The following is a 26,027-nucleotide window of genomic DNA, read 5'->3' on the forward strand; positions in this document are numbered from 1 at the left end:
GATCGGGGAAAAAATAAGAAGGGAAGGTGGTTTCAATGGTGATACACTTGAGGTTACAGACTAGAGATGAGGAGAGCTCTGGGTTAGAGTAAAACCAAGAATTATAAATGAAAAGATCTAGTTGGTGAAAGTTATGAAAGATGGGGCAAGACCACAGATTAGTCCTGCACAGCATCGTATAACACAGGGATTGGAGTTTGAGGCTTGAGCTCTGTCCTAGATTCCAGGCTGTCAGAGCACAGACAGCTCTGAGGGTTGAGGGAGCATTTTGCTTGTGTTCTGCAGCAGTCCCTATCTGGCAGGTGTGTTCTGGAGCAGTCCCTCTCCAATGGCAAGGATGTTTGCAATGGTATAAGTTTTTGGGAAGGATTCATTTAGAGGATCTTCAGGACTTGGGTTTCCTGCATCGTGTGTGTGTGTGGGGGGGGGGGGGGGGGGAGCTTGGATGGGGGAGAATAAAATTCTAGGATGCTTCACGAAGTTAAGTTAGAATAGTTTCCCATTCTTATTTATTTGTATTGGCATAAAGCCCTGATCAGAGATCGAACACTGTGTGTGTACTAAATTTTAATAATCCTCATCAGTGATACTTTACGTTTTGTAGCCACTTTCCATCTCAGGATCTCAAAGTGCCTTGAAAACAATTCAGCCTTACAGTTACCCCTGTGAGGTAGGGAATCACCCTTACCCCCATTTAATAGTGGGGAAAAGCTCAGGCACAGAGAGGTTAGGTAATTTGCACAAGATCACACAATGTGTCAGTGGCAGAGCTAGGAATACAACTCGGATATCCTAACTCCTGTCTGGTTCTACACAAATTGGTGCGTCCTCTCCTCCCTCTCTCTCTCTCTCTCTCTCTCACATGGCTCTTGATTGGTCTAATTCAATATACTGCTCTTTAGGGGTAGATCAACCAGTATGTGCTGGACACACAGCATTTGTGTTTCCAGTTGTCAGCGCTGCATTTTGTAATATGTTTTTGGATCTGGAAATTTTACAAATTTGTGTGGTACCACCATGTGGTGAAATTTTGTGGTGTTACTGTACACTGTCTGCACCCTATTTCAGCTGAGTATATCATCATGTAGGGTAAATGACTGACTGCTAACGAAAAAACCAAACCACAAGACCCCTTCTCTGTGATGGCAGCGTTGATTGTAATATCTCCCTTCAGTGAGCCCAGTGCTTGTCATGGGAACACCGTTTTCTTTCTGGAACCTGTTGAGCCAATTGTTCCTATCTTAAATGTTATGGGTCTGGGGTAGATAGTGGTGCCTCCTCTTGATATCATGGCTGCTTCTTCAGGCTTTGACTGATGTGATTCTTCTGATCACTAAACACTTTTGCAGCCCTTTTGTGTTGTGTGTCAGCTTGGTTCAATGCTCCTGTCTCAGAGTATGCTGAACAGCACCAATATTTTAGGAATGAACCCAGAAACAAATAGTTCTCCAAGCTCTGATGTTTCATCCCAATCTTATTCAGCTTTTCAAGGTGCTTTCTGTTATTCTTCTGGCCGCGGAGAACAGGAGAAATGCTAAGGCACAGCAATGACACAGTGACTCAGACTCTTGAATTTGCATCTTTCTTCAAGTGAAGTCTTTCTAATTAAACAAAGTCCATAAGAATTCGCCTGAAATTATTTTATGGACTGAAGCAGAAAGTGGCAATTGAGTTGGAGGTCTGTGTTTTTTTTTTTTTTTTTATTCTAAATACCATATCCATTTTTCCAGTAAAAATTATGTTTAAGGAAGGAAGCCTAGTCTAGTGGTCTGAGTGTAGGACCAGGGCTAGGAATTCAGGAGTTCTCATCTCAGCTCTGATACTGACTCTGGCTTCAGGGAAGCTACCTAATTTCTTTGCCTCATTTTCCCTGTCTGTAAAATAGGCATGATATTTACCTGCTTCACATAGCTATCCTGAGGATCGATTAATGCTTGTTAAAGCCCTTTGACATAAAATGCTATGTAAGTGCCAGGTATTGTTGTTTCACCACTCTTCCATTGCACCATTGCCACCATAAACAATACCAGTGATGGCAAAGGGGCACTCAGACACTGAAGGATACTTTGTGAAGGGATTGTCTTTCATGCAGCTCTTTAAACACTGATCAAGATTAAATATCCTTTTTTCTAAACGAGCCCTGAATGAGGCTGTGGTGAGGGCTGGGAGCAAAGATTAGCATAAAGTTCTATTTGCTGTAGTTGCTTTTTTTGCTGTTTTGGTGGCCTTGGAAGCGTGTGGCAGCAATAATCCCCTCTTTATTATCTCTCATTACCCTGAGGCTATCCTAGTATAAAACTAATACCATGACTCCCAACCTCCTACAGTAAACTAATCCTTATGTAATCATTGCATAAGGCAAAATGCCTGCTCCCTCACCTTCTCTGCTCATCCTGTTTTCCAAGCCCCTGAATATTACATGGATCTACAAAAATAATGGTAGTTTCAAGACTGACCCACCTTTCAGGATACATGATAAGCCGAGGAATTATTTCTGTTTACTGGGGCTGAAATTTTCAACTTGGGTGCCTAAATCTATATTTAAGCATTTAAATGAAAATGGCCTTATTTTTAGAGGTTCTGAACTTCCATTGAAGTCAGTAGGTGCTCTGTGATACCTAATTTTTGGCAGCCTAGTTTAAAAAATATATCCTGAGTTACTAGGATGCTGGTTAACTGGGCTAACAAGAAGGAGAGGTTTCAGTGCCTTCCTACATACAGTTACTGAAGTAGCAGCTTGCTGAAAACTTCTCGGCTCTGGAGACTGAAACATTTCCTGGCTTTATAACATTGGAGTCATGCAGACGTTAGTTTTGTCTAACTAAATTGGGTGTGGAGGAGGATGATGGGAAGGACAAATGTGAGTGAATCACAGATGGGTTAATACTAGATGATGGAGGACAGTTCCAGGATTTTGGGGTGTATTGGCTAGTGCCTGAATTGTGTGTGTATGAGAGGGTGGTTGCATTTAATATTTTGAGGCTAGTGGTTATAAAAGTCGATACATTCTAGATTTTATAATAGGGATGCTGGATAATAATACCCTGCATTTCTCTGGGTCCTTCCATCTGAGAATCACAAAGCACTATGTGAATATTTAATTGAGCTTTACAACATCCCTGTTGGGGTGACAGTACATCTGTGTCAAAGCTAGAAATAGAAAGCAGGTTCCCTAGCTCTCAGTCCTGGGCTCTAGCCATTAGACCATGGTTCTTGGCATAGATTAGGAAGAGGATGTTATTTGAACAGCGGCATGCATTTCAAATTTTGTGTGTTGGGAGTACTGTTGTCTAGCACCTAGACTAAGAAGGGAGCTGTTATGGGTTGGATGTAGTTATACATAGCTTGGACTTGGCTGAAACAGCTACCTGCTTTCTTCCTTCTGCTCGGGGTGTTGATGTTTGTAAGTGTGTTTCCTACAAAAGCTTATATAAGTGCTCTTTAGTGTTTATGTAACTCGGGTCTCTTTAGTGTATGCAGCAGTGAGGCCTGGCCTGAACAAGAGCTTTTGGATATCTGGGATCTGGTTCTGCTTGCATAATCCCAGGGTTAGAAGATGCATTGTCTGTCACCAAAGTTGGCCTTTTGATGTTCCAGTTTGCCTCTAAGCACTCTTGGCCCTTTTCATTCCTTCTCCATTTTTGTGTTGCTTCTTTGTCTCCTTTTTTTCTCTGTTTGATTGGTTCTTCTTACTTGTGAATGATTCTTTTGGGCCAGGAAATAAGTTTTCTTGTGTAGCATACATCATCTGCAACTGATGCACTATGAAAAACTCAGAAAAAGAGAGGGAATTTTTTTTTTAAAAATTTAAACTTCCAGTGTTGTGGCTTCCTTCACACCCAGAAGGAATTTGGAGAGCACTCTCCTCCTCTCCCTTTAAGATTTCCCCTTTGCTTACTTCCACCCCTATAACTGTGTCCTGAAGAGTCTTCAGAGCCTGTTAACATATTATCCCTCCATCCCTAAGCCAGATGGGAGTCCTATTATACAAAGCGCTCTACCTTGTTCCCTCTCTCTGCAGGCCCCAAAGATGCTGCCTTTATACTACAGTGAGTGATCACTTTATAAATATCTAGATAAATGAAAAATGTGTTACTAGAACTGCAAGTAAAGTTGTTTGTTATACTCATCCGACCTACTTTGCCTCTAGTTTTTGAGTCCGGTACAAAAGAGAGACCTAACTCCTAGATAAGTCAGCAGTGCTAATGAGGACAGCAGAGTTGATATGTGTGCTGTGTGACAGGCCAGAAGAAGCATCAGTCATCAGAAGGAAAGCTCCAGGGCTTGAGCATGTGCAGACTGGAAGATTCACTTTTGTGCCTCCGAGTATAGCCATGATCGTGACTCATAGCAAGGTACAAGCTATAGCAGCCTACACTGTGTGCAAATCTGAGGAGTGAGAGTGAGTGGGAATTAGGTTATGTACCCTCTAATAATTGCTTTTCATACAATCTTCATTTCTTTCGTCAATGAGGGCAAGGTGTAGGCTATGCTAAGAGAGGCTGCTGTGCTGCCTGCTTTGCAAGGGATCAGAGTTTAGGGTCCCTAAGCAGTGGTGACCAACTTCTTTGCCCAGCTGAGGCCAAGATGAAGCATTGCCTGCTGGGAGCAGTAGTCTCTGCGAGTTGCATCTCTGCAACAAAGACTTTGCTATGCACTGCAGACTTCTGAGCTACATTGGGCTACTCCTGCAGGGTGAGGAGATGCCTCACTTGGCTCTTTAGCAAACTTCTCCAGTGGAGTGACATTGAAAGTTGTTTTCTGCAGTCCTCTGTTCAGTCCCACAAGGCAGGGGTGCCAGAACAGGGAGGGCTAGGGGGCCAGGGCCCTCCAACTTTCTGCAAGTGGAGAGGCCTGGCCTCCCCCCAGACCCCGACCAGCTGGAGAGCTTGAGCAGCTGTGGGGAGCTGCACACCAGGGCCGGCTTTAGGAAGTGTGGGGCCCAATTCGAACATTTTCGGCGGGGCCCCGGCAGGGATGACTTAAAAAAAAAATGTAAAAAGAAGCCTTTCATTTCTTAGCAACCGGTTCCCTATAAAAAGTTCTGATTTAAGGGATGTGCCACAGTATGTATTTTTTGTACCAATAGAGTTACCATACGTCCATATTTTCCTGGGAGGAATTTTTAAATTTTAAACTTTAAAAATTCCTCACGGGCGGTGATTTAAGAACCAAAAAGCCTGACATGTCCGGGAAAATACGGATGTATGTGAACCGTACCTAAAGTCCTTTTTTAAAAAGATGGGCCTGAACTAGAAATGAGCTCTGTTTCACTTGTGTGGGTCCCCACCACTCCCTGGGGGTGTGCTAGGGTGACCAGATGTCCCGATTTTATAGGGACAGTCCCGATTTTGGGGTCTTTTTCTTATATAGGCTCCTATTACCCCTACCCCCTGTCCCAATTTTTCACACTTGCTGTCTGGTCACCCTAGGATGTGCACATGTGTGGGTCCCAGCTGCTCCCTGCCCCCCTCATTGAAGCAGGTGTGCAGGGTTACTGCCCTGGGAACTGCAGGGCACCAGTGGACATGGGGCTGGCTGGAGGCAGGGCAGGGGCTGACTGGAGGTAGGGTCTGGCTGCAGGCAGGGTAAGGGATGCGGGGCTGGCTGGAGACAGGAGTGTGTGGGGTGGGCTGGCTGGCTTCAGGCAGGGCCACAGAGGGGTGCGGCATGGGTTGGCAGGACTGGAGACAGAGGAGTGTGGGACTGGCTGGCTTCAGGCAGGGGGGTGCGGCAGGGAGACAGGACGGGGGTGTGGGGCTGGTGTGGGCAGGGGGTGCAGGGCTGATGCGGGAAGGGGTGTGTGTGGGGCTGGCTGGCTTTGGGCAGGGCCACAGGGGAGTGCAGCAGGGGTTGGCTGGAGACAGGGCTGGAGGTGCGGCAGGGGCTGGCTGTGGGCAGGGGGTGCGGGGCTGGCTGCCAGCAGCGGCAGGGCAGGGAGTGCGGGGCTGATGCGGGCAGGACGGGGGTGTAGGGCTGGTGCAGTCAGGGCAGGGGGTGCGTCAGGGGCTGGCTGCGGGCAGGGGGTGCAGGGCTGCCTGGACACAGGCTGGCTGTGGGCAAGGCAGGGGGTGCGGGGCTGGCTGGAGATGGGCTGGCAGACGGGCAGGGCAGGGGGTGCATGGCTGGAGACAGGGCAGGGAGTGTGGGGCTGACTGGAGACGGGCTGGCTGCGGGCAGGGCAGGGGGTGAGGGGCTGGTGCGGGCAGAGGGTGCGGGTACAGCCCACCCTGTACGGTAAGTGCCCCCTCTTCCTCCCTCCCCCATCGGATAGCAGCAGCAGCCCGGGGGCTATTTAAAGGGCCCAGGGCTCCCCTGCTTCCATCACACAGGCCCTTTCAATAGCTGCAGGAGCCCTGGGGAAGCATCGGGGCTCCAGCAGCTATTTAAAGGGCCGGGGCAGTAGAAGCAACGGGAGCCCTGGACTTTTTAAATAGCCCCCAGAGCCCTGCAGCCCTACCCCAGGGCTCCAGCAGTGGGGCTCTGGTGGCAATTTAAAGGGCCTGGGGCTCCAGCCCCTGCTGGGAGCCCCAGGCCCTTTAAATTGCCCCCTGGGGAAGCCGGGCCACCCAGGTACAGCGCACCGGCTCTTGCCAGTACTCCGTACCGGGGCTTGGGCGTGGGGCCCTCTTAGGGGCGGGGCCCGATTCAGGGGAATTGGTTGAATTGGCCTAAAGCCGGCCCTGCTGCGGACCCCATTTGCCCGGGGGGGGGGGCAGAACAGCCCCAGGCCCATGTCCTGGCCTCCTGGCCCTCCCACCCAGGGCAGGTGAGGGTTCATGGCTCCTCACAGCTGCCCGGGTGGCTCTTACCATGGCTTCGAGGCCTGGACCCCAAGCCAGAGCTGGGTCGGGGTAAGAGTAGCATGGGCAGCTGTGGAGAGCGAGGGTCCCTCCACCTGCCCTGGGCGGGAGATCCGGGGGGTGGGGACACGGGCTGGGGAGGGCAGGCTCCCCGGCTTCTGGCTTGGCCAGGGGTGGGGCCTTGGGGGGAAGAAGGGGATGGGGCGCCCCCCCACACTTTTGGGAAGGTGCCGCCGCCCCTGCCAGAAGGTAGGCTTGAGTGGGGAAAATAGGAAAAGGGAAGTAGAGTGACTAGAAAAGAGCTGAGTACCTGGAGAAGCAAAAAATGCAGGACAGAGAAGAGAATGTGAGTGAGAGAAAAGAGGAAGATAGCAAAAGCTAAGAATGAAATGCAACGGATCACAGATGTAGGTGAAAGGGCTAACTGATGGATACTGGTTGTAGAGCTGGCTGTCTATACAGCATGATGATCTATTCAAGGGGAGGGGCGGGGGAAATTTCTTGTGTATTCCCCTTGGCCCTGCTAGCTTTCGGGGGACCAGGAAAGAGTGGTTGTATATGTGTGCTGGGGTGGGTGGGTGTGTCAGTTTATGTAATGGGTTACATAATTAGTTCTTTGTTAGGCTGCTCTGGGTGGGAGGGGCCTAAAGCTGCTTTGTTGCTTGAAGGGCTGAGCCTGATTATTTTAAAACGAGAACAAAGTCTTTTTGCTCTCTAATTAGCTGGCCTGATAGAAACTGCAGAGGTTTTCAAAGACTCTGGACCCTGTGAGCTGGTGAGGACTGTTTTCTTTTCCTTCCCTAAGAGAGGTGGATTAATTTGTTTGGGCACATATTGCCAGGGATTATCATAGAATAATGGAAATGCAAGGCTGGAAGGGACTTCTAGAAGTCATCAAGTCCAGCCCCTTGTGCTGAGTGAGGCAAAACCAAGTAAACCTAGACCATCGCTCTCTGGTGTTTGTTCAATCTATTCTCAAAAACCTCCAGTGATGGGGATTCTGCAGCCTCCCTTGGAAGCCCATTGCAGTGCTTTATATCTTTATAGTTATATAGTTTTTCCTAGTATCTAACCAAAATCTTTCCTCCTGCAGATTAACCCCATTACTACCTGTCCTTCCTTCAGTGGACATGGAGAACAATTGATCACCGTCCCCTTTATAATGCTGCTTAATGTATTTGAAGACTGTTATCAGGTTCCCCTCAGTCTTCTTTTGTCAAAACTAAACATGCCCAGGAAAAGAATAAAATGGAGTTCCTGACCACATTGAGCACCAACACCTAAAGTGGCCTCGAGGCCTACCTGCAGTCTGGCAGTGGTTGCAGCATGGGCGGTGGGTGAACCACGGGCTTGGGGAGGCTAGCACCCGGCCTGGCCCCCCTTCTGCCTCAGGCTCCCCCCTTCTGCCCCTCCTAAGCCCAGCACCCCCCAGCCCTGGGTCCCCTGAGTCCCTCCAGCCTAAGAGCACCTGGCAGGCGACACAGACCCCCCCCCCCCCCCCAACCTCAAAGCGCTGGGCAGGCGGCACACGCACCCCCAGCCCTGGAGCACTGGGTGGGGCAGCAGCACGTGGCCTCCCTGCCCTCCCCCCCCCAGCCCTGGAGCACCTGGCGGGTGGCGTGCAGACCCTCCTTCCCCCCCAGCTGGAGATGCAGCACAGGGGGCTCCCCCAGTGCTGGGTGGCCCTGTCCCAGCCGCCCTTGCCCCAACCCCAACAGGCTTCACTTCCCGGAAGAGAAGCAGCCTGCCTGGGCTGGGGCCAACTAGCAGCAGGAGGGGGCCTTGGGGTGGAGTGTGAGCGGGGACACATGGGGCTGTTTGGGGAGGCACAGCCTTCCTCAGCCTATTATACACGCCGCCCATGGATTGGAGAGGAAGCAGTTGACTCTCCGCTATGGAGTCTGCAAATATAAAGTGTAGTCCATGCTCCTCTGTGCACTTATAGCTGCTGTGCAGGACAGAACTGTGTGAAATGTATACTGTACACCACAGATAGGCTTGGAAAAATTAGATTTTTATTGGTAAATATCGGTAAATGCTGGTGTCACTGTACACACACAAACCCATGAAAAATATATCCAGCAATAATGATAGAAATTTACTGATTGGGAAAGTAAGAAAAATGCTGCTTGAGAACTTATTAGAGTTTGATTTAAGGATATTTACTTTGTATATTTTGACATGTGATGTTGACAGTTTGTGTTTTAACAGTTACAAAGCTTTAACTTTTTGAATATCAACATCTACTCACATTAAATAATTGTCTGATCCCCCCTCCTTAGTTTTCCACAACTGTGAACATTTAAATACATGAAAATAAAAAATGCTTAAAACCTATAATTTTGCACAACTGCCTAATCATAGAGAATATGAACCTGCTCCTGGTAGTTGTGCTGCGCATTGTGGGATATTTGCAACAATCCCCGGGGCTTTCAAATAGTGGCTCCAGGGGCTGTGTATGGTTGTGGTACACTTTGTGCACCTATCAGAAGATGCTTGCTGTGCATGCTGTACACCACTGCAGATTCCACCTGTTCATTTGCAGCAGTAAAACTTGCATCAGTGCAATTGGATAGTGCAGACAGAGCATATATGGGCAGGTTACACATCTGAGTTAGGAGACCTAATTACAATGCAGCTGTCTGATTTGTTAGAAATTGTTAGAAAACCATTCTAATCTCTCGTGCAGATGGGGTGTGTCCAAGGTCCAGGTACAGAACACTGTCATGATCCTGTCTGCCTTACAAACTAGAGCCATGTTGTAACCAGGTCTCTTGACTTAATTGTTAGTGTAGAAGGGCCGTTGTGCCTCCATCTAGGCTAGCCTTTAGCTGAATGAGTAAACAATTGGTGACATAACTATTATTTATTTGTGTTAATACAAGTGATAGCACTTAGGATCCCCAGTCACGGACTGGGACCTGGTTGTGCCCAGATGCTGTACAAATACGCAACAAAAAGATGGTCCTTGTCCGAAAGTGTTTACAGTCTAGTTGGTTCTAAATGTGGTTTGTGTTGACACGCAGCACATTGGATACATGGTTAGTAACCACAGAAGCTAAACCAGATTCATCCTTGCCAGCTGCCCGAGCTGGCACATGACTATTGTCGTGTATCCAGGTTGTAACTCTGTTGTTTAGCTAAGACCCCCAAACTATGCCAGTGCAGCCAGTTTGGCTGGTGGGCTTTCCTCCAGAACCCTGCGTGGGTAGGATTATCCAGTGTGCAGTGCTGCACATATTGCTGGTGGCACTCCCTTGGTTGAGGCAGTATGGAATAACTGCCCAGACTTTCCCAGAGGGTACTGATGGTGTAAACGTGGTTAGGCAGCTGGGGATGTGCAAACATGGTTGACAAATTGTTACATTGTGAAAAAAGCTGCTTCTTGAAGCTGTGTCAGGTTAGCAGTTCAATTGAATGTGTAGTGGGAGCAGTCCTGCTGTAACATTCCTTCACTCCCTCTGTCACAAAGAGAAAAAGTGTTACTAGTGCAAGACTGATGGGAGATCAGTGTTTAGCACAAGATTTAAACTGTGTCTACAGTAGGGAATGTAACAAAAATAAACCCTACTAGTTCTAATGTCAGCTCAGCTGCACAGGTGTTAGAGCCACTGGGAGTTGTAGCCTAGACAAGATTCCAGTATCTTCTGGTGGTTTAAGTGTGTGTTAAGCCTACTGAAAAGGAGCTTTATTTAACATAGTGGTAAAAATGCACCCAGCTATGGGAACCTTGCTACACGATGGCTCCTACTGGTTCTAATACCACTTCAGCTGAACCAATGAGATTTTTTTGATCAGTCCCTAATGTGGACAAGATGTTATTGTCCAGATGGTATATACGATGTGTGTTGTCAGACTGCAGTCCTCATCTTAGGAATTGTATATACAGGGCAAACAATTGTGTTTAACTATTAAATGAAATATGGTTATGGTTGAACAAGGTTCTAGCTTGACAAGTTATGTTTTGTTTGAACAGGGACAAACCATTTTATCAGAGTTGAATTTCATATTCTTGCTCAGGTAAGAATGGTTTTGGTTTTTTTTAATTCTGAGCACAGCTGTATGTCACCTAATGTGTTAAATATGGTTTGTCGCAAATATAGAAGAGAGGAAGGAAAATACATGCAGAAAAGTAAGTATGCAGAGAGACTGAAAGACAGATAGGGAAACGTGTATTGGAGACCGCTCCACCCATCTCTGTGTAGATTCTGAATTGTGTTTGCCCTGCAGTACCCTCTACTGGTATTCTGCTGGAGAATAGTCAGTGCAAAGGGAAGAACCAGTGCTGCATCAGTAATTGCCAGGGGACAGAAAGAGAGATGGTTCCCTCTCCAAAATGAACATGACTTTGTGTCCTCTCTAATTGTGTCCAGGTCTCAAGGGCTCAGGGTAGGATGGCAGCAGGGAAACCAATGGCTTTGTTTGGCTCTGGGAAAGTTGCTGGTTTAATGACTCATCCTGTAGAATGTGGTCACGTTGCTGCTGTTGCTGTTTCTCTTTGCCCTATTTTATCCAGTCTTTTGATCTAGTTATATAATTGTGAATCAAGACCAAGCAATGTTAAAGACCTGTGGGTAATGTGACCAAGCTGCATCTTTACTCAAATGGCAGAGCTCTTATCTGGGAAGCCCAGGAAACTGGATTCTTTTCTGAGCGCCGATTTCTCCCTGTAAATGAATATAATGCATGGTCTGTGAGCCTGTTTTGTTTAGGGAGGCATGTTGTAGTATTAGGCCTGGTCCACACTAACCCCCCACTTCGGACTAAGGTACACAAATTCAGCTACGTTAATAACGAAGCTGAATTCGAAGTACCTTAGTCCGAACTTACGGGTCCAGACGCGGCAGGCAGGCTCCCCCGTCGATGCCACATACTCCTCTCGCTGAGCTGGAGTACCCGGCGTCGACGGCAAGCACTTCCGGGATCAATTTATCGCGTCTAGACAAGACACGATAAATCGATCCCAGAAGATCTATCGCTTACATCCGGACCAGGAAGTAAGTATAGACGTACCCTTAGACTCTAAAGCCTTGTCTATGCTAGAAAACCCACCAGGTTCATAACACTGAAATCAGTTTGTCTATGTCTACATTTGCAGCAAAACCGTGTTCCTCGTTCAGCACAAGGTAAACTGTACCTGTTGCTGGCATCTGTTGCTGATAACCATTCTTCTAACGTAGACAAGGCTTAATGGTATGGATGTGCATAGAAAATGGCCCATTCTGTGGCTCAGGATCTGCTGTGTTCAGAAGTCCTGCATTAATTCTGATTTAGATTGGGGGCAAATGCAAATAGTTCTGGGAGATGTCTAACGGAATCTCTGCTGGACTGAGCTTGCAGTACTGTTCACTTTGCTCAGCTAGCAAAATACTGTTCTTGGGACCCCAGCTTTGAGGGGAAGAAATTGATGGCAAGACTAATGTAATTGGTGTGTTAATGTGGCAGCCTCTAGTGGCATCTGTGTGCATGACGTGTTACAGTGTGGTACTCTTCGTTACCGCAGCCATCTCTCCTTCTGCATAGAATCATAGAATATCAGGGTTGGAAGGGACCTCAGGAGGTCAAAGCAGGACCAATCCCCAGACAGATTTTTTGACCCAGATGCCTACATAGCCCCCTCAAGGATTGAACTCACAACCCTGGGTTTAGCAGGCCAGTGCTCTCCTTTCAGAGGGGGGGACTCCATTAGTTTCCAGAGATGCTGGTATCACTGACATATTGCCTGTTTTCTTCTTTCTTGTCACAATCTCCCCCCCCCCCGCCCCCCGCTTATCTATTTCAAAGGCAGACCCTTTCCCAGTCATTGTAGTTCTCTGATTTAACTCTTTGTATAGGAGGAGCAGAGTTGATCCTGAGATGGGGTGCAGGTTATCCCTCTGCTGTTAAAATTGGACAGCAGTTTTCGTGGAATGCTGGACCATTTTCTTTTTACAAAGCTTGTTGGAACTTCCCTCCACAGCATCCCCGGGCAACGAGTTCCTCTTGGAAAGCCAAACGTATAACGGGGTTCAAAAAAGGATTAGATAAGTTAATGGAGGATAGGTCCATCAATGGCTATAAGTCAAGGTGGTCAGGGATGCAGCCTCCATGCTCCGGGTGTCCCAAAATCTCTGCCTGATGCTGGGGCTGGACAACGGAATGAATTACTCGATAATTGCCCTGTTCTGTTCATTCCCTCTGAAGCGTCTGGCACTGGCCACTGTCAGAAGACAGGATACTAGGTTAGATGGACCATGGGTCTAACCTAATATGGCCATTCTTATGTTCTTATAGCCTTAGTAGCACGCATCTAACGCACATTGACTTTTAGCGGCATCTAGACTTGTAGGTTGCCCAAATGCAGTATAAATGGTTATGGGCTACTTTTCGCTCCCTCTCCTAATCAATACTAATTCTGGCTGCTAGAAGGAAGTGAAGTCTCAGGCCAGAAAAGATTGTGCCTGAGTTAGAATCTGTTCACTTTGTTTTCATGTTAGGGCCCTAGAATTTTTTTTCTCTCTGGCTCTGTTTTTAGTGGTGCGGCCTTTTCTTTCACAGGAGACAGACACTGACCTGAGAACTTTAACACTGTATTCAGTAGCATCTTCAGTGCAGAAAGGTCAGTTCACAATTTTTGCCTTCAAAGAAACATACAACCAAATGAACCAGAAGAGGGATGAATGATTCCAGTTGGTTTTTGAGCTCGGACTGGGGTTAGCAGGTGTGTAAAAACTGACTGACAACATGGGATGGTTGTTTTCAATTTGTTCTTGCTCTGTCTTTTCAGACCAGCCCCAGGAAGATGTGTTCAGCAGTGACCATGTTCAGCATGGGGAGGATGGGGAATGGCAACGCTCTACTTCAACTACCTCATCTCAGAGCGAGCGGGCGGAGCGACTCTTGCAGAACCAGCACAAGAGCCTGGCCTCTGAGGACACCAAAAAGAAGAGGGCTCAGAAACCTTCTCACATGAGGAGGAACATAAGGTGGGCAGCAATAGAATTGGGAAGGGCAGAGGGTCCCACAGTCTTAATGGGGGAAAGTGGAGTCTATTCAGTTGAATTTGTATTGCTTCTAGGCTTTTGCCAGCAGCTTCTGTAGCAAACCAGACAATCTCTTAAAACTAAAGCATTTTACCTGTGGCGGGGTGCAAGTAAACTGTTTGAGATCTCAGAAAATTAACATGTTCAGCTCCACAGCAGCAAATATATGAAATTAGCAAAATAATTCACATATAGGTTTTAAAACCAAATACATGAAAATCAGTTCCACCATTACATTCTAATCAATGCCTGAGTTCAGGGTGTCTCTCTCTTCTGCTAGAGCTGATGATATTGTAAGTAGCCTAAAATAAATCCTTTCCCTGCACTACTTTAGGTGTTTATTTGCAAGAAAGCTCAGGGCACAGCCAGTGACTAAAAAGTTGAAAATCAGTTTCTCCTTCATTTTACATTGTAGTAATTTGAGATTTTTTTAGATCCCCTCCTATATTCTGTGACAGGATGTAGGGCTGTAAGAAGTTTGCGATAACATTTATTTACAGGGAACTAGATGTCTCAGAGGAGTCATAATGGAATGTGGAGCCTTACACCAGCTGATGGCGGTTTGATGCCCCTTGTGTGAAAAGAATTAGTGGTCTTGATCTGGTTCACATGGCAATTAGTACTAATTAGCCCTCTTGTTGGCAGCTTCAACCCAAGGAACAATAGTTTAGTGGGCCCTGGATACCAAGATATCTCCTTATTCATAGAGGAGGAGGTTCCTACATTTGAGGGCTAGAGTGAATTGGCAGGACAGGGTGGGGAAGTCTTGGACTGCCACTGTTCAGACTGTACCTATATTCTGGATAGAGGAATTCAGTCTTCAGAGCTGCAAATCTCACACCTTTCACATTAATCTGAAAGGGAAAAAAATGGAACTTTCCAAAACTCATGGGATTACCTGTAAAGTGGTGTATTTAAATTAACCCCTAAGCATATTTGGAATGCATGTGGGGTCATGGTTCCTGGAAAGAACCAGGAGAATAGGAAAGTGACTTGAAAGTACTTATTTCCTCTTTTGCTGTTGAAAGCTTTTAGACAGGTGCTTTGTCTCCTAACAAATTTCCCTGACGTTGTGCCATTGCTGCTATATGTGGACTCTAATACCATAGAAATAAATAACATATATATATCCTCTGCTGTTTACAGAAAGATCCTTTCAAGTTTACTGCTACTAGGCATCTCAGCATAGACACACACTTGTCCACTCACCTTTTCCATCCATCCAACATTTTGCTCCTGTCAAACACGAGCCTTTTCCTCATAAAACAATAGCAGTTACAGGCAGTTAAAAAAGTGAGCAGCCTTCCCTAAAATTGTAGTTGTCATGCTATGGCTTTTGGCTATGATGTCCTTTGTCTGTTTAGCTTACGTTCTTTTTGGAGCTTGTCATTCCTCTTGTGGGTCAGCTGTGAAACCATCCAAGTTATTTAGGATAGTCTGTTTCTGGGTGTAATGAAATAACATTTTCTGTGTTTGCCCATGTGCTCAGAAAGCTGCTGCGGGAGGATCAGCTTGAGGCTGTGACAAAAGCAGCCCAGCTGGAAGAGTTGGAGAGAAGGAAAAGGCTGGAGCAGCAGCGAAAGGATTATCCGGCAGCCATCCCCACTGTACCGTTAGAGTTTCTTCCAGGTAAATAGAGAGGGGCGTTCACTAAAGCAAGTTTTAAGGGTAGCAGCTGAAGAGGAGCAGAAAGTGGTACTCTCCCTAGCCCAGGGGTGGGCAAACTATGGGCATCTGGCCCATCAGACCTTTCCAGCCCTTAAGCTCCTGCTGGGGAGCGGGGTTGGGGGCTTGCCCCGCTCCTGCACTACAGACAGGGAGCAAGGTCGGGGGGCTTGCCCCTCTCCGTGAATGCCGTGGCTCCACGCAGCTTCTGGGAAGCATTGGCATGTCCCCCCTCCGGCTTCTGCACATAGGGGCAGCCCCCACCCCAACTGCTGGCTCTGTAGCGCCCATTGGCCGGAAACAGTGGCCAATGGGAGCTGCAGGGGTGGCGCGTGCAGACGGGGCAGCTCGCAGAGCCACCTGGCCACATCTCCATGTAGGAGCCGGAAGGGGGACATGCCGCTTCTTCCGGGAGCTGCGAGAGGTAAGTGCCGCCCGGAGCCTACACCTCTGACCTCCTCCCACACCCCAACTCCCTGTCCCAGCCGTGATCCCCCTCCCGCACTCCGAACCCCTTAGCCCCAGCCCCCTCCCAAACCCATCTTGAACCCCTCATTTCTGGCCCCATCCTGGAACCTGCACCCCCAGTCCAGAGCCCATACCCCCTCCAACACCCCAACCCCTTACCTCAGCCTGGAGTCCCTTCCCATACTCCGAACCCCTTTGTTCCACCCCCAGCCAAGAGCCCCCTCCCTCACCTGAACTCCTCATTTCTGGCCACGCTCCCAGCCGGAGCCCTCACCCCAACCCTCAATTTTGTGAACATTCATGGCCTGGCATACAATTTCCATACCCAGATGTGGCCCTTACGCCAAAAAGTTTGCCCACCCCTGCCCCAGTCCCACACTCAAACCAAAGTCTGTGTTTTGACATGTCAAAACAGAACATCACTCTGAGTAGTTGGTGCAAACGCTCACACTTCTTTCTTTCATGTTTTGACCAGCAGTGAAATACTGGACAATGTAGATATTTAAATTAGAACAGCTAGGCTTCAGAGTCAACACCCATTGAAATGAATAAGGCAGTTCACACCTCTCAGAGCTATTTTTCCAGGCTGTCTGCAGACCCATGGAGACAACATTGTATTAGTTATGCTCTCTTCACATTTTAAAAATGTTTTTCACAAACATAAAGACTTAAGAGTAACCACAAGATTGCAATGCCGGGAAAAGGTGACCACAGCTGGCCCCATTTAGCCCCCAAGCCTAAGCACTTGTGCTTTCTCTACAGGATGTAGTGCAAAGTAAGGAAAAGGGAACTTTATTCCCCTTGTTGTATGGTACTGGATGGTTAAAAGATTATCCTGTTTTTCTCAGCTTTTGGAACGAAATGGGCTTTGGAGTCTCAGGGCTTGACTACACTTGCGAGTTACAGCTCAATAAAGGAGCCCCGGGCACCCTAGCTCACTCCCCGTCCACACTGGCAAGGCACGTAGAGCGCTCTGATTCCGCGGCTACAGCGCTGCTGGTACTCCACCTCAGCGAGAGGAATAACGTTTGCTGCGCCTTGGCTACAACGCCCGGGCATCAATGTGAACGAGGTGTTGGGTTACTGCGCTCTGATCGGCCTCCGAAAACGTCCCATAATCCCCTTAAGTCAAGTGGCCACTCTTGTCATTGTTTTGAACTTCTGTAGGAATGCGGAAATGCCCTTTCAAAGCTCCGTTTCTGACAGCTGGCATGCAAGCCATTAGTGTGGAATGCTGTGAGTGAGAGGGGCAGGGGGGGCAGGAAAGGGGGTCTGCTGCTGTCTGAACTTACAAGACAACATGCTCTCAGCCCCCCAAAACCCCACACTCTCTCCCCCCACATACACACAACACACTCCCTGTCACACTCCACCTCACCCCCCATTTGAAAAGCACGTTGCAGTCACTTGCATGCTGGGATAGCTGCCCATAATGCATTGTTCCCAGTGCCTCTGCAAGTGCCACAAATGTGGCCATGCCAGTGCACAAGCAGTTGTCAGTGTGGACAGACTGCAGCGCTTTCCCTACTGCACTCTCTGAAGGCGGGTTTAACTCACTGCGCTCTACATCTGCAAGTGTAGCCATGCCCTCAGTGAGGAATATACTCCATACATGGCTTATAATAGGGAGCTTCCCAACAATGGGAATTTTGTTTAGACAGAAGCATTGAGCACATTGAGGTGTGGAAAAGGAGGTGAAATGACCCGCTAAGCTGAGACATAGCAGTAGGTTAAACAGCAAGAGTTGATTATGGAAAATCCCAGGACTGATTGACTGGAGCAAGTGTAGAAGGGAATGTTGACTTAACTCCGAACAGTTTTGTATCTTTCCTGATTATTATTAGTATTGCTAACTATTGTTTACTATTTTTGTGTAGAAGAAATAGTTTTAAGAACAGCGGAGGCCACTCAGCTTCCACCTCAAGTCCTAGCTGAGGAAGTGATCTGCTTGGATAGCACCAGCAGTGGCAGTGAAGATGACACGAAAGGCATACTACATAGCATTAAAGATGGTAAGGCTCACAACCAACCTATCACACATCCCTGTATCTCCCAGATGGTCCCATTTACCCAGTTGCATCCAGCCAGATCTCCCACAAAGCTGTCTGTCTTCAGATTTTATGTATCTAAAGGTTTTTTTATGAATGTAGTGCTGATTCTGGTAGTCCCACTCCCAAATTGTCCTTAATTAACCTTTCCAAAATGAGCCGAAGCACCTTGGGCCAAGCATTGGCTACAAACTGTATTTGAATATTCAAATTTGCATTTGAAATTGGTATTTTTGAGTCCTTTGCTGAAAATTAACAGAATTTGACTCCTGTCTACAAGTCAGTGAAAAGTTAATGCCCCCTCCCGCCTCTGGCTCTTTCACAGAAGTAATCGAATTGAGTTCAGGAGAGGATGAGGCCCTCCAGATTGTGGACAGCAGCGACTCTGCCAACGAGGGGGAAGATGGGGATGGTACTGAAGAGAGCAGTGGCTCTCATGTGAATGACGCCTTAAATCAGTCGGATTCTCTGGGGCAGGTCATTGTCAACATCAACCATCCACCCAATGAAGAGGACATTTTCCTGGCTCCGCAGCTTGCACGGGCAGTAAAGCCTCACCAGGTACAGGAAGTCGAGGCCCAGAACACACAAGGACTTCAGCAAAACCTCCTCCTTATCCCAGGAGCTGAAATCCATGCTGTTGGTGTCATGTGGGTTGATGGTTTGCTATAGTGATGTTATTGGCAGAGCTGCTGCCCTGAAGCTTGTGGCCAGGATTTGTGGCAGTGCCCAGTGCAGACAGTTAAACGATGGAGAGAAATTAGAGGAGATCCTGAGCCCCATATTTCTTTGACTATTATTATCTGATAAGCAGGCTCTTGACATCTTAGTCCTAGAGCCTGTGCTGTTACGTTGTCAGAATATGTAGAAATACGAATATTTTCACCTTTATAACGTCATTGTTTGTAAATCAAATTCCTTCAAGTGTCAAATGCAAAGTATTTAGAATTATTAGAGTAGCGTGATGCCCGGAAAAGTTTCAAAACCAGATATTATCATAGAATATTAGGGTTGGAAGGGACCTCAGGAGGTCATCTAGTCCAACCCCCTACTCAAAGCAGGACCAATCCCCAGTCAGATTTTTGCCCCAAATGGCCCCCTCAAGAACTGAACTCACAACCCTGGGTTTAGCAGGCTTGAGGTATAGCTCAAACCACTGAGCTATCCCTCCCCCCTTGTATTGATAGAGATTTTTCCCCTCTACCTCATGCTTCGATGAGCATTATTTTATCAAATTATTTAAGAACAAAAAACCAACCCAAAGACTGTAGGTTCTGCACAAGCATAAGAATGATCAGGATCATCTTTTCAGAAAGTTTTTTATAAGGAATTCTATTGAGTCCTTGCAGCTGAAAATACTGCAATGAATCTTTAATTTCCCCTTGTGTATTTATATGCCATATAAACTCATACAGCATATATGTCAATCTCCATTTTGTTGTTTTCCATCGCTTCTTTGGCAACTCTTCCATTATTTTCTCTAGATTGGTGGGATCCGGTTCCTGTATGATAATCTGGTGGAATCTCTGGAGAGATTTAAAAGCAGCAGTGGGTTTGGGTGTATCTTGGCCCATAGCATGGGGCTGGGCAAGACCATCCAGGTCATCTCTTTCTTGGATGTACTTTTCCGGCACACGGAGGCAAAGACTGTCCTTGCCATTGTACCTGTAAGTAACCTGTGTGAAGCAGTGTCAGGACTTGCTTTTTTTATTGTTGTGGGGAGATGGATGGATTGGTCCTTTATACCTTAGAGAGAGCCCTCAGGTACCCTCACTCCCATTTTTACTGCTTTCATTCCTCCCATCCTTGAGATTTTGTATCATGGCCCATTCTTTCTAGCTGAGGACAGCTGGATGTGATTCCCAGGCCCCAGTTAACTTTGAGTTCTAAGTGCTAGGTGACTGAATTTTGTGGTCTGAGAACTACTTTCTCAGTCCTTTGGGTGCATTTTTTTCCTCCCTAGGTAAACACTCTCCAGAACTGGCTGGCAGAATTCAACATGTGGCTCCCCGCACCTGAAACCCTCCCTGCTGATTATAACCCAAAAGAAATTCAGCCACGCTTCTTCAAAGTCCATATCCTGAATGATGAACACAAGTAGGTGCCATGAATGCCCCTCCTGAGCAATTAATGTGCTTCTCATGGAGTTGTATTATCAGTGTCTCTGTAGCACTGCTGCAGTCTGTTCATTTGATCTGATTCCATGCTCTGTCCTTTTAGTTTCTCTCCCTCTGTACGTCTGCAGTATATGCACTTGCGTGAAGATTTCAGTACATTGAAAAGGTGCATCTTTTAATGAGGGGTTAGAATTCTCTCATTCCTTATTTATACTCTCCTCCATCATGGTTGTCAACTCAGCTCCACGTTTCCCCTCGTGCATTGCGATGAGAAAATTCAAATGCCAGACCTTGTGCTATGTATGGATTGGCCAGTAGAGAGTGCATTGTTTTGTCTATGGTGGGTACTTTCCTCCAGCCTCTTGGCCCATATGCATGATTGCTATTGAATCTTCTATTTGGCTTTTCCGGGAATTTTCACTTTCCTCTCTGATTCCTTCTTGCAGACATTTTAACGGTTACTCAGTTTTGCTGTGCCTGAGGGCTTCTAAATGAGGTAGCATTCCTACACAGAAGGGAGAGATCATTTAAGGCAGAGTATTGTCCTTTTCATCTTACACAGTGTGTATTTTTGGCTGCTGCAGCTCTGCTTGACTCTTGGTCACTTTGTCTCATGCAATCTGGTGAGATTTATATTAATCTCAGGGCACTCATAGTTCACCTGGCATTTACACATACTTGGCCGCTGAGGTCCTCACCTCACGAGAGGAATATACTTCCTATTCAATTGTTATTATTTCGAGCCTCTTATGTGCATCTCATATTGGATTGGGGATTACCATGCTCTGGTGTATGAGAAAGGTGGAGTGGACAGCCTCGTATCTGAGCCTGTCCTTAATATTGGTGGGAGGGAAAGGAAATAATTCACCTAACTCTCAGATTGCTGGATAGGTGTGTGATAAGTAGTAGAGTAAGACAGCCACATACATCAGTACCTCATGCAAACACGTGCTTTGGAGAGGTCTCTTTCCTAACACTTCCCATAAGAGGATTCCATTGCTCTGTGAAATCTGATTTAGGTTCATATACAGCAAACTTCTTCATGAGGCCACTAACATCCTATAATGGTTCACCTTTCTCTACCATGTTACCCTCAGTGTGCTGGAAGCTTCTACAAGGTCTTCATGTAAAAGGGCTTCATTGCACTTGCCTGCTGGTTTGGTCTGATCCCAGCATATGTTTTAAGTCATTTGAAAAGGTCCTTTCCTTTAGCAGGCATCCGTTTCAGAGAGTTCAGATGTATCCAAGGAAGAGGTCTCATTTTTTGTACGTTTGTTTTTCTAGGACGACTGCTGCCCGTGCAAAGGTGGTGACTGACTGGGTGACGGATGGCGGGGTGCTGCTGATGGGCTATGAGATGTACCGTCTCCTCTCACTGAAGAAGTCCTTTGCCACTGGCAGGAAGAAGAAAACAAAGAAACAAACTGGCCCTGTCATTATCGACTTAGATGAGGAGGACCGGCAGCAGGAGCTTCTGAAAGGTGGGAGGCGAGTCGTGCTGGGAAATAACCTCCTCTCTACAGAATTGCAGCTGGGAGATTCTGCTAAAGCCAACTGGCTCCATGAGCAAATGGTCACTTGGCAGCAGAAAATAGTTAGTTTATTGTACATAGGCACCAACGTCAGAGGTGGTTATCTTTAACACAGTCAATATATTTGCTAACAGCTTATTCGTGTGTAGGTTCTGAATGAATTCAGTGGTAGCAAAAGATGCAGGAGCGACTCAGCTAGAAACTGAAGTCCCCCAATTTTTATGCAGAGCAGGTGCAGAATAGGTAGCTGCCTATCAGCATCACTGATCTGAACCAACCCTATTCTAGAAGGATCATTCTTGGAATTAGAAAGGTGTTCATACCCATTCAGTCTTTGATTTCTCCTCTGAGGATGCAAATAAAGGAGCCAATGAGTACGTTTTGCTAGTGGAAGACGTGTACGAGAAGGACCACTAGGAACTAGACTGAGACTCCCAACTTGCTTCGCCTAGGCCACTGAATAAACATCACGTGACAGTGACTCGGGTCACTACCAACCTAGGTCAGATTGGAGCTGATGGCCCTGTAGCCCTTTCCCAATTCCCGGAGCCATCCTGGCTCCCTGCAAAAAATTAGTTTTAGAGAGCCAAGGTGGGTGAACTAATATCTTTTATTGGACCAGCTTCTGTTGGTGAGAGAGACAAGCTTTTGAGCTTACACAGAGCTCTTCCTCAGTCTCAATCCTGCTCTCTAATATCCTTCAGGTCTGAAGAAGAGATCTGTGTAAGCTTGCAAGGTTGTCTCTCTCCCCAACAGGAACTGGGCTAGTAAAAGGTATTACCTCACCCACCTTGTCTCTCTCATATCCTGGGACCAGGCCAGCTGCAATAACACTACAAACAAGTAGTAGTTTTTTCAACTTTCATAATTACTCATTTTTCCTTCTGGAGAGCTACGTGAAGCAGGAACATCAGCTGACCAAGTAACTCTCAATGTTCCTTTCCCTTAGGGATCGAGAAGGCTTTATCCCGCCCTGGTCCAGATGTAGTTATCTGTGATGAGGGACACCGGATAAAGAATTGCCATGCCAGCACCTCCCAGGCCCTGAAGAACATCCGCTCCAGGCGGCGGGTGGTACTGACAGGCTACCCGCTCCAGAACAACCTGATTGAGTACTGGTGCATGGTAGACTTTGTCCGTCCTGACTTCTTGGGTACGCGGCAGGAGTTCAGCAACATGTTTGAGCGCCCCATCCTGAACGGGCAGTGTATTGACAGTACGCCGCAGGATGTCCGTCTCATGAGGTACCGCAGTCATGTCCTGCATAGTCTGCTGGAGGGGTTTGTGCAGAGGTGAGTCCACATCAAGTGTTCAGTAATGTAGTCTGTGCAGTCAGCTCCTTGATCATAGTTTAGCCATACTGATTGAGGAGTGTATTCATTACAGCAATTCCTGTTGTCTTCCTGAGCTTGATTTTTACCTTGGATTCCCTGTTGTCCTTTAAGGAGATTGTAGACATACAGGAGAAATCTTAGAGAGGACCCCAGAGTTAGCACCTGCATGTTTCTCTCAAAATCACTTTGTCTGGTTTAGTCTGTCAGTTAAGAAGTGATCTTTGGGGGCTTCTCCCTGACTTAGTGGCAGGTGTAAAGTTGTCAGTACTGTCCTGTGGGACTGGTAGAGGGAGCACGTGCAGATGGAGGGCAGCACAGTGTTCCCTAACTTCCTTTATTAGACGTATTAGTAGGTGATTGGTAGGTGCATTTCTGTATCATCTTCCATCCAAGGATCTGAAAGCATTTTACAAACCCCAAACAATGTAAGCATCACAGTTCTCTTACGGGGGAGAAGAGCAGGGGGACTAGAAATCCTCCCCGTTTTACAGATGAGGACCCAGAGGCACAGAAGGAGTAAGTGATGTGGCCTGAGCAAGTCATTGGCGAAAACAGAAATAGACATCAGGTCTCTTAATTTCCAGTGCAGCGTTTCAGTCACAAGCGCATCCTTCCTGATTTAGCACCACGGTTAGCAAGACCTTCATCCCCTTTCTTATCACTATCCTGGGGTATTATAATGCTTGCTGTTTTGGTAATAGAGCTTACTGTACTTTTTATTTGGCGTCAGTTGTAATGTCTTTTGAGTGTCCTGCATTAGAAACACTCACAACTAGAGTTCCTTCTCTTTGCAGTCATCAGAAATCTTACCCTGAAGGCAGCCCCTGAGACGCTAGCCCTGAACATTCTTTCTCTCTTCTGATCTTCCTTTCTTGATTGCTTCTGTAGGAGAGGCCATAACGTACTAAAGGCTCAGCTTCCCTATAAAGAAGAACATGTCATTCTGGTACGTCTGTCAAAAATCCAACGGGCTCTCTACACAGAGTTCATGAACCGGTTCCGGGATGCAGGCAACAGTGGCTGGCTGGGATTGAACCCACTCAAGGCTTTCTGCGTCTGTTGTAAGGTGGGTATTGGCAAGAGAGTAGCTTCTCCTGTAGTATACAGGGAAAGGGTAGGAGGCTGTGTCAAAATATTGGCAAGAAGAGTGATGTAGATATAGTACAAGTGCAGTATCTTGGTGCATCTTAAGCAATAGTGTGCAAGTCCCTGTGCATGATGTAATATAGTCTCCTGATACTATCATTATCACAGGGGGGGGGATAGCTCAGTGGTTTGAACATTGGCCTGCTAAACCCAGGGTTGTGAGTTCAGTCCTTGAGGAGGCCATTTAGGGCTCTGGGGCAAAAATCTCAGGGGATTGGTCCTGCTTTGAGCAGGGAGTCGGACTAGATGACCTCTTGAGGTCCCTTCCAACCCTGATATTCTATGATTCTATGATTATTCCCATGTTAAAGATGGGGAACTGAGTCACAGTGTTTAATTGACCTGCCCAAATTCATGCAAACAGTCTGTGGCAGAGCCAGGAATTGAACCCAGATGATCCAAGTCCCAGCCTTTAATAGCAAGACAATCCTTCGTTTCCCAGAGTGCAAACAACATGCTGCATACTTTGTGTTTGCATACGCATGTGTGTGCCTTGTGTATGTTCATTCATCAGTCACCAAACAGAGGAGCTTTAAGATAATTAAAATTAGTAACATGTCTTGGTTGAAACAGCATATACCTTGTGCTGTGACAAAATCGCACTTTCCTTTTTACTTGTTGACTGGAATCTGCCTAGCTTCTATAGCAGGCAAAGTTTTAGTCCACGCTAGTCAACTACAGAGGACTTCAGATGACACAGGCAGAGTCCCTGGTATTAAATATTCTAATGCGGTGAGACCTGCTTAATTTGTGGTGCCTTACAAACTCCCTTTCAGCTGAATTTGGAGGGGAATAATTAGATTAACAAATCGCTGGTGCATTCCTGCAGGGGAATTAGCATTTGACTGCATGTGAGGTGCTGTAAATCCACAGGTGCCTTGGTTGGGTTTGTGCTAGTGCAGTGTTACCTTTTACCTTTTCTTCATCTCTCAGATCTGGAATCACCCAGATGTGCTGTATGAGGCGCTGCAAAAAGAGAATCTGGCAAATGAGCAGGACCTGGATGTGGATGACCTTAGCACAGCTGGAACTAATTCTCGCTGTCAGCCACAGGGAATAAAAGTCAAAACAGAGGCCAATGCTTTGGCATCACCAGTTGGAGAAGCTACCAACAGCAAGTTCCTTCAGGGCATTGGCTTCAACCCCTTTCAGGAGAGAGCAAATCAAGTAGTTACTTACGAGTGGGTGAGTACCAACCTCAGAGCTAGGAGTCTCATGGCTTTTTTTCAATAAACAGGGGCTGAATGCTTAATTGGTCAAAGGCCCATGACCTTTTTGTTGGGGGCAGGGCACGGATTATAAATTGGAAAAAAGCAGTGGAAAAAAACCTTGCTTTTAGTTCTTGGACTTTCTCACCTGCCACAGCGTGCTTTGGAGGATAGGATTATAATTCAAAATGATCTGTACAAACTGGAGAAGTGGTCTGAAGTAAGTAGGATGAAATTCAATAAGGACAAATGCAAAGTACTCCACTTAGGAAGGAACAATCAATTGCACACATACACAATGGGAGATGACTGCTGAGGAAGGAGTACTGCGGAAAGGGATCTGGGGGTCATAGTGGAGCACAAGCTAAATATGAGTCAACAGTGTAACACTGTTGCAAAAAAAGCAAATATCATTCTGGGATGTATTTAGCAGGAGTGTTGTAAGCAAGACACGAGAAGTAATTCTTCAGCTCTACTCCACATTGATTAGGCCTCAACTGGAGTATTGTGTTCAGTTCCGGGCACCACGTTTCAGGAAAGATGTGGACAAATTGGAGAAAGTCCAGAGAAGAGCAACAAAAATGATGAAAAGTCTAGAAAATATGACCTATGAGGGAAGATTGAAAAAATTGGGTTTGTTTAGTCTGGAAAAGAGAAGTCTGAGAGGGGACATAAGTTTTCAAG

The 26,027-nt window shown here is 46.8% G+C and overlaps 1 protein-coding gene across 5 annotated transcripts in view; it reads left to right on the forward strand.

Annotated features, from left to right (window-relative positions):
* Nucleotides 1-26,027, forward strand: part of RAD54L2 (RAD54 like 2) — a 101,885-nt gene that overhangs the window by 58,672 nt on the left and 17,186 nt on the right. For 4 of the 5 annotated variants that reach the window (XM_042861767.2, XM_065551356.1, XM_005285280.4 and 1 more), the window contains 10 exons: nucleotides 13,570-13,768; nucleotides 15,315-15,454; nucleotides 17,836-17,970; nucleotides 18,332-18,567; nucleotides 19,491-19,673; nucleotides 19,970-20,103; nucleotides 21,408-21,604; nucleotides 22,605-22,947; nucleotides 23,878-24,055; nucleotides 25,069-25,320. In XM_042861767.2, coding sequence (XP_042717701.1) covers nucleotides 13,570-13,768; nucleotides 15,315-15,454; nucleotides 17,836-17,970; nucleotides 18,332-18,567; nucleotides 19,491-19,673; nucleotides 19,970-20,103; nucleotides 21,408-21,604; nucleotides 22,605-22,947; nucleotides 23,878-24,055; nucleotides 25,069-25,320 — 1,997 coding nt within the window. The remainder of the gene's footprint in view (nucleotides 1-13,569; nucleotides 13,769-15,314; nucleotides 15,455-17,835; nucleotides 17,971-18,331; nucleotides 18,568-19,490; nucleotides 19,674-19,969; nucleotides 20,104-21,407; nucleotides 21,605-22,604; nucleotides 22,948-23,877; nucleotides 24,056-25,068; nucleotides 25,321-26,027) is intronic. The other variant, XM_008172086.4, reaches the window with a different exon arrangement.

This window comes from Chrysemys picta, chromosome 7 (assembly GCF_011386835.1).
Source record: "Chrysemys picta bellii isolate R12L10 chromosome 7, ASM1138683v2, whole genome shotgun sequence".
NCBI lineage: Eukaryota > Metazoa > Chordata > Testudines > Emydidae > Chrysemys > Chrysemys picta.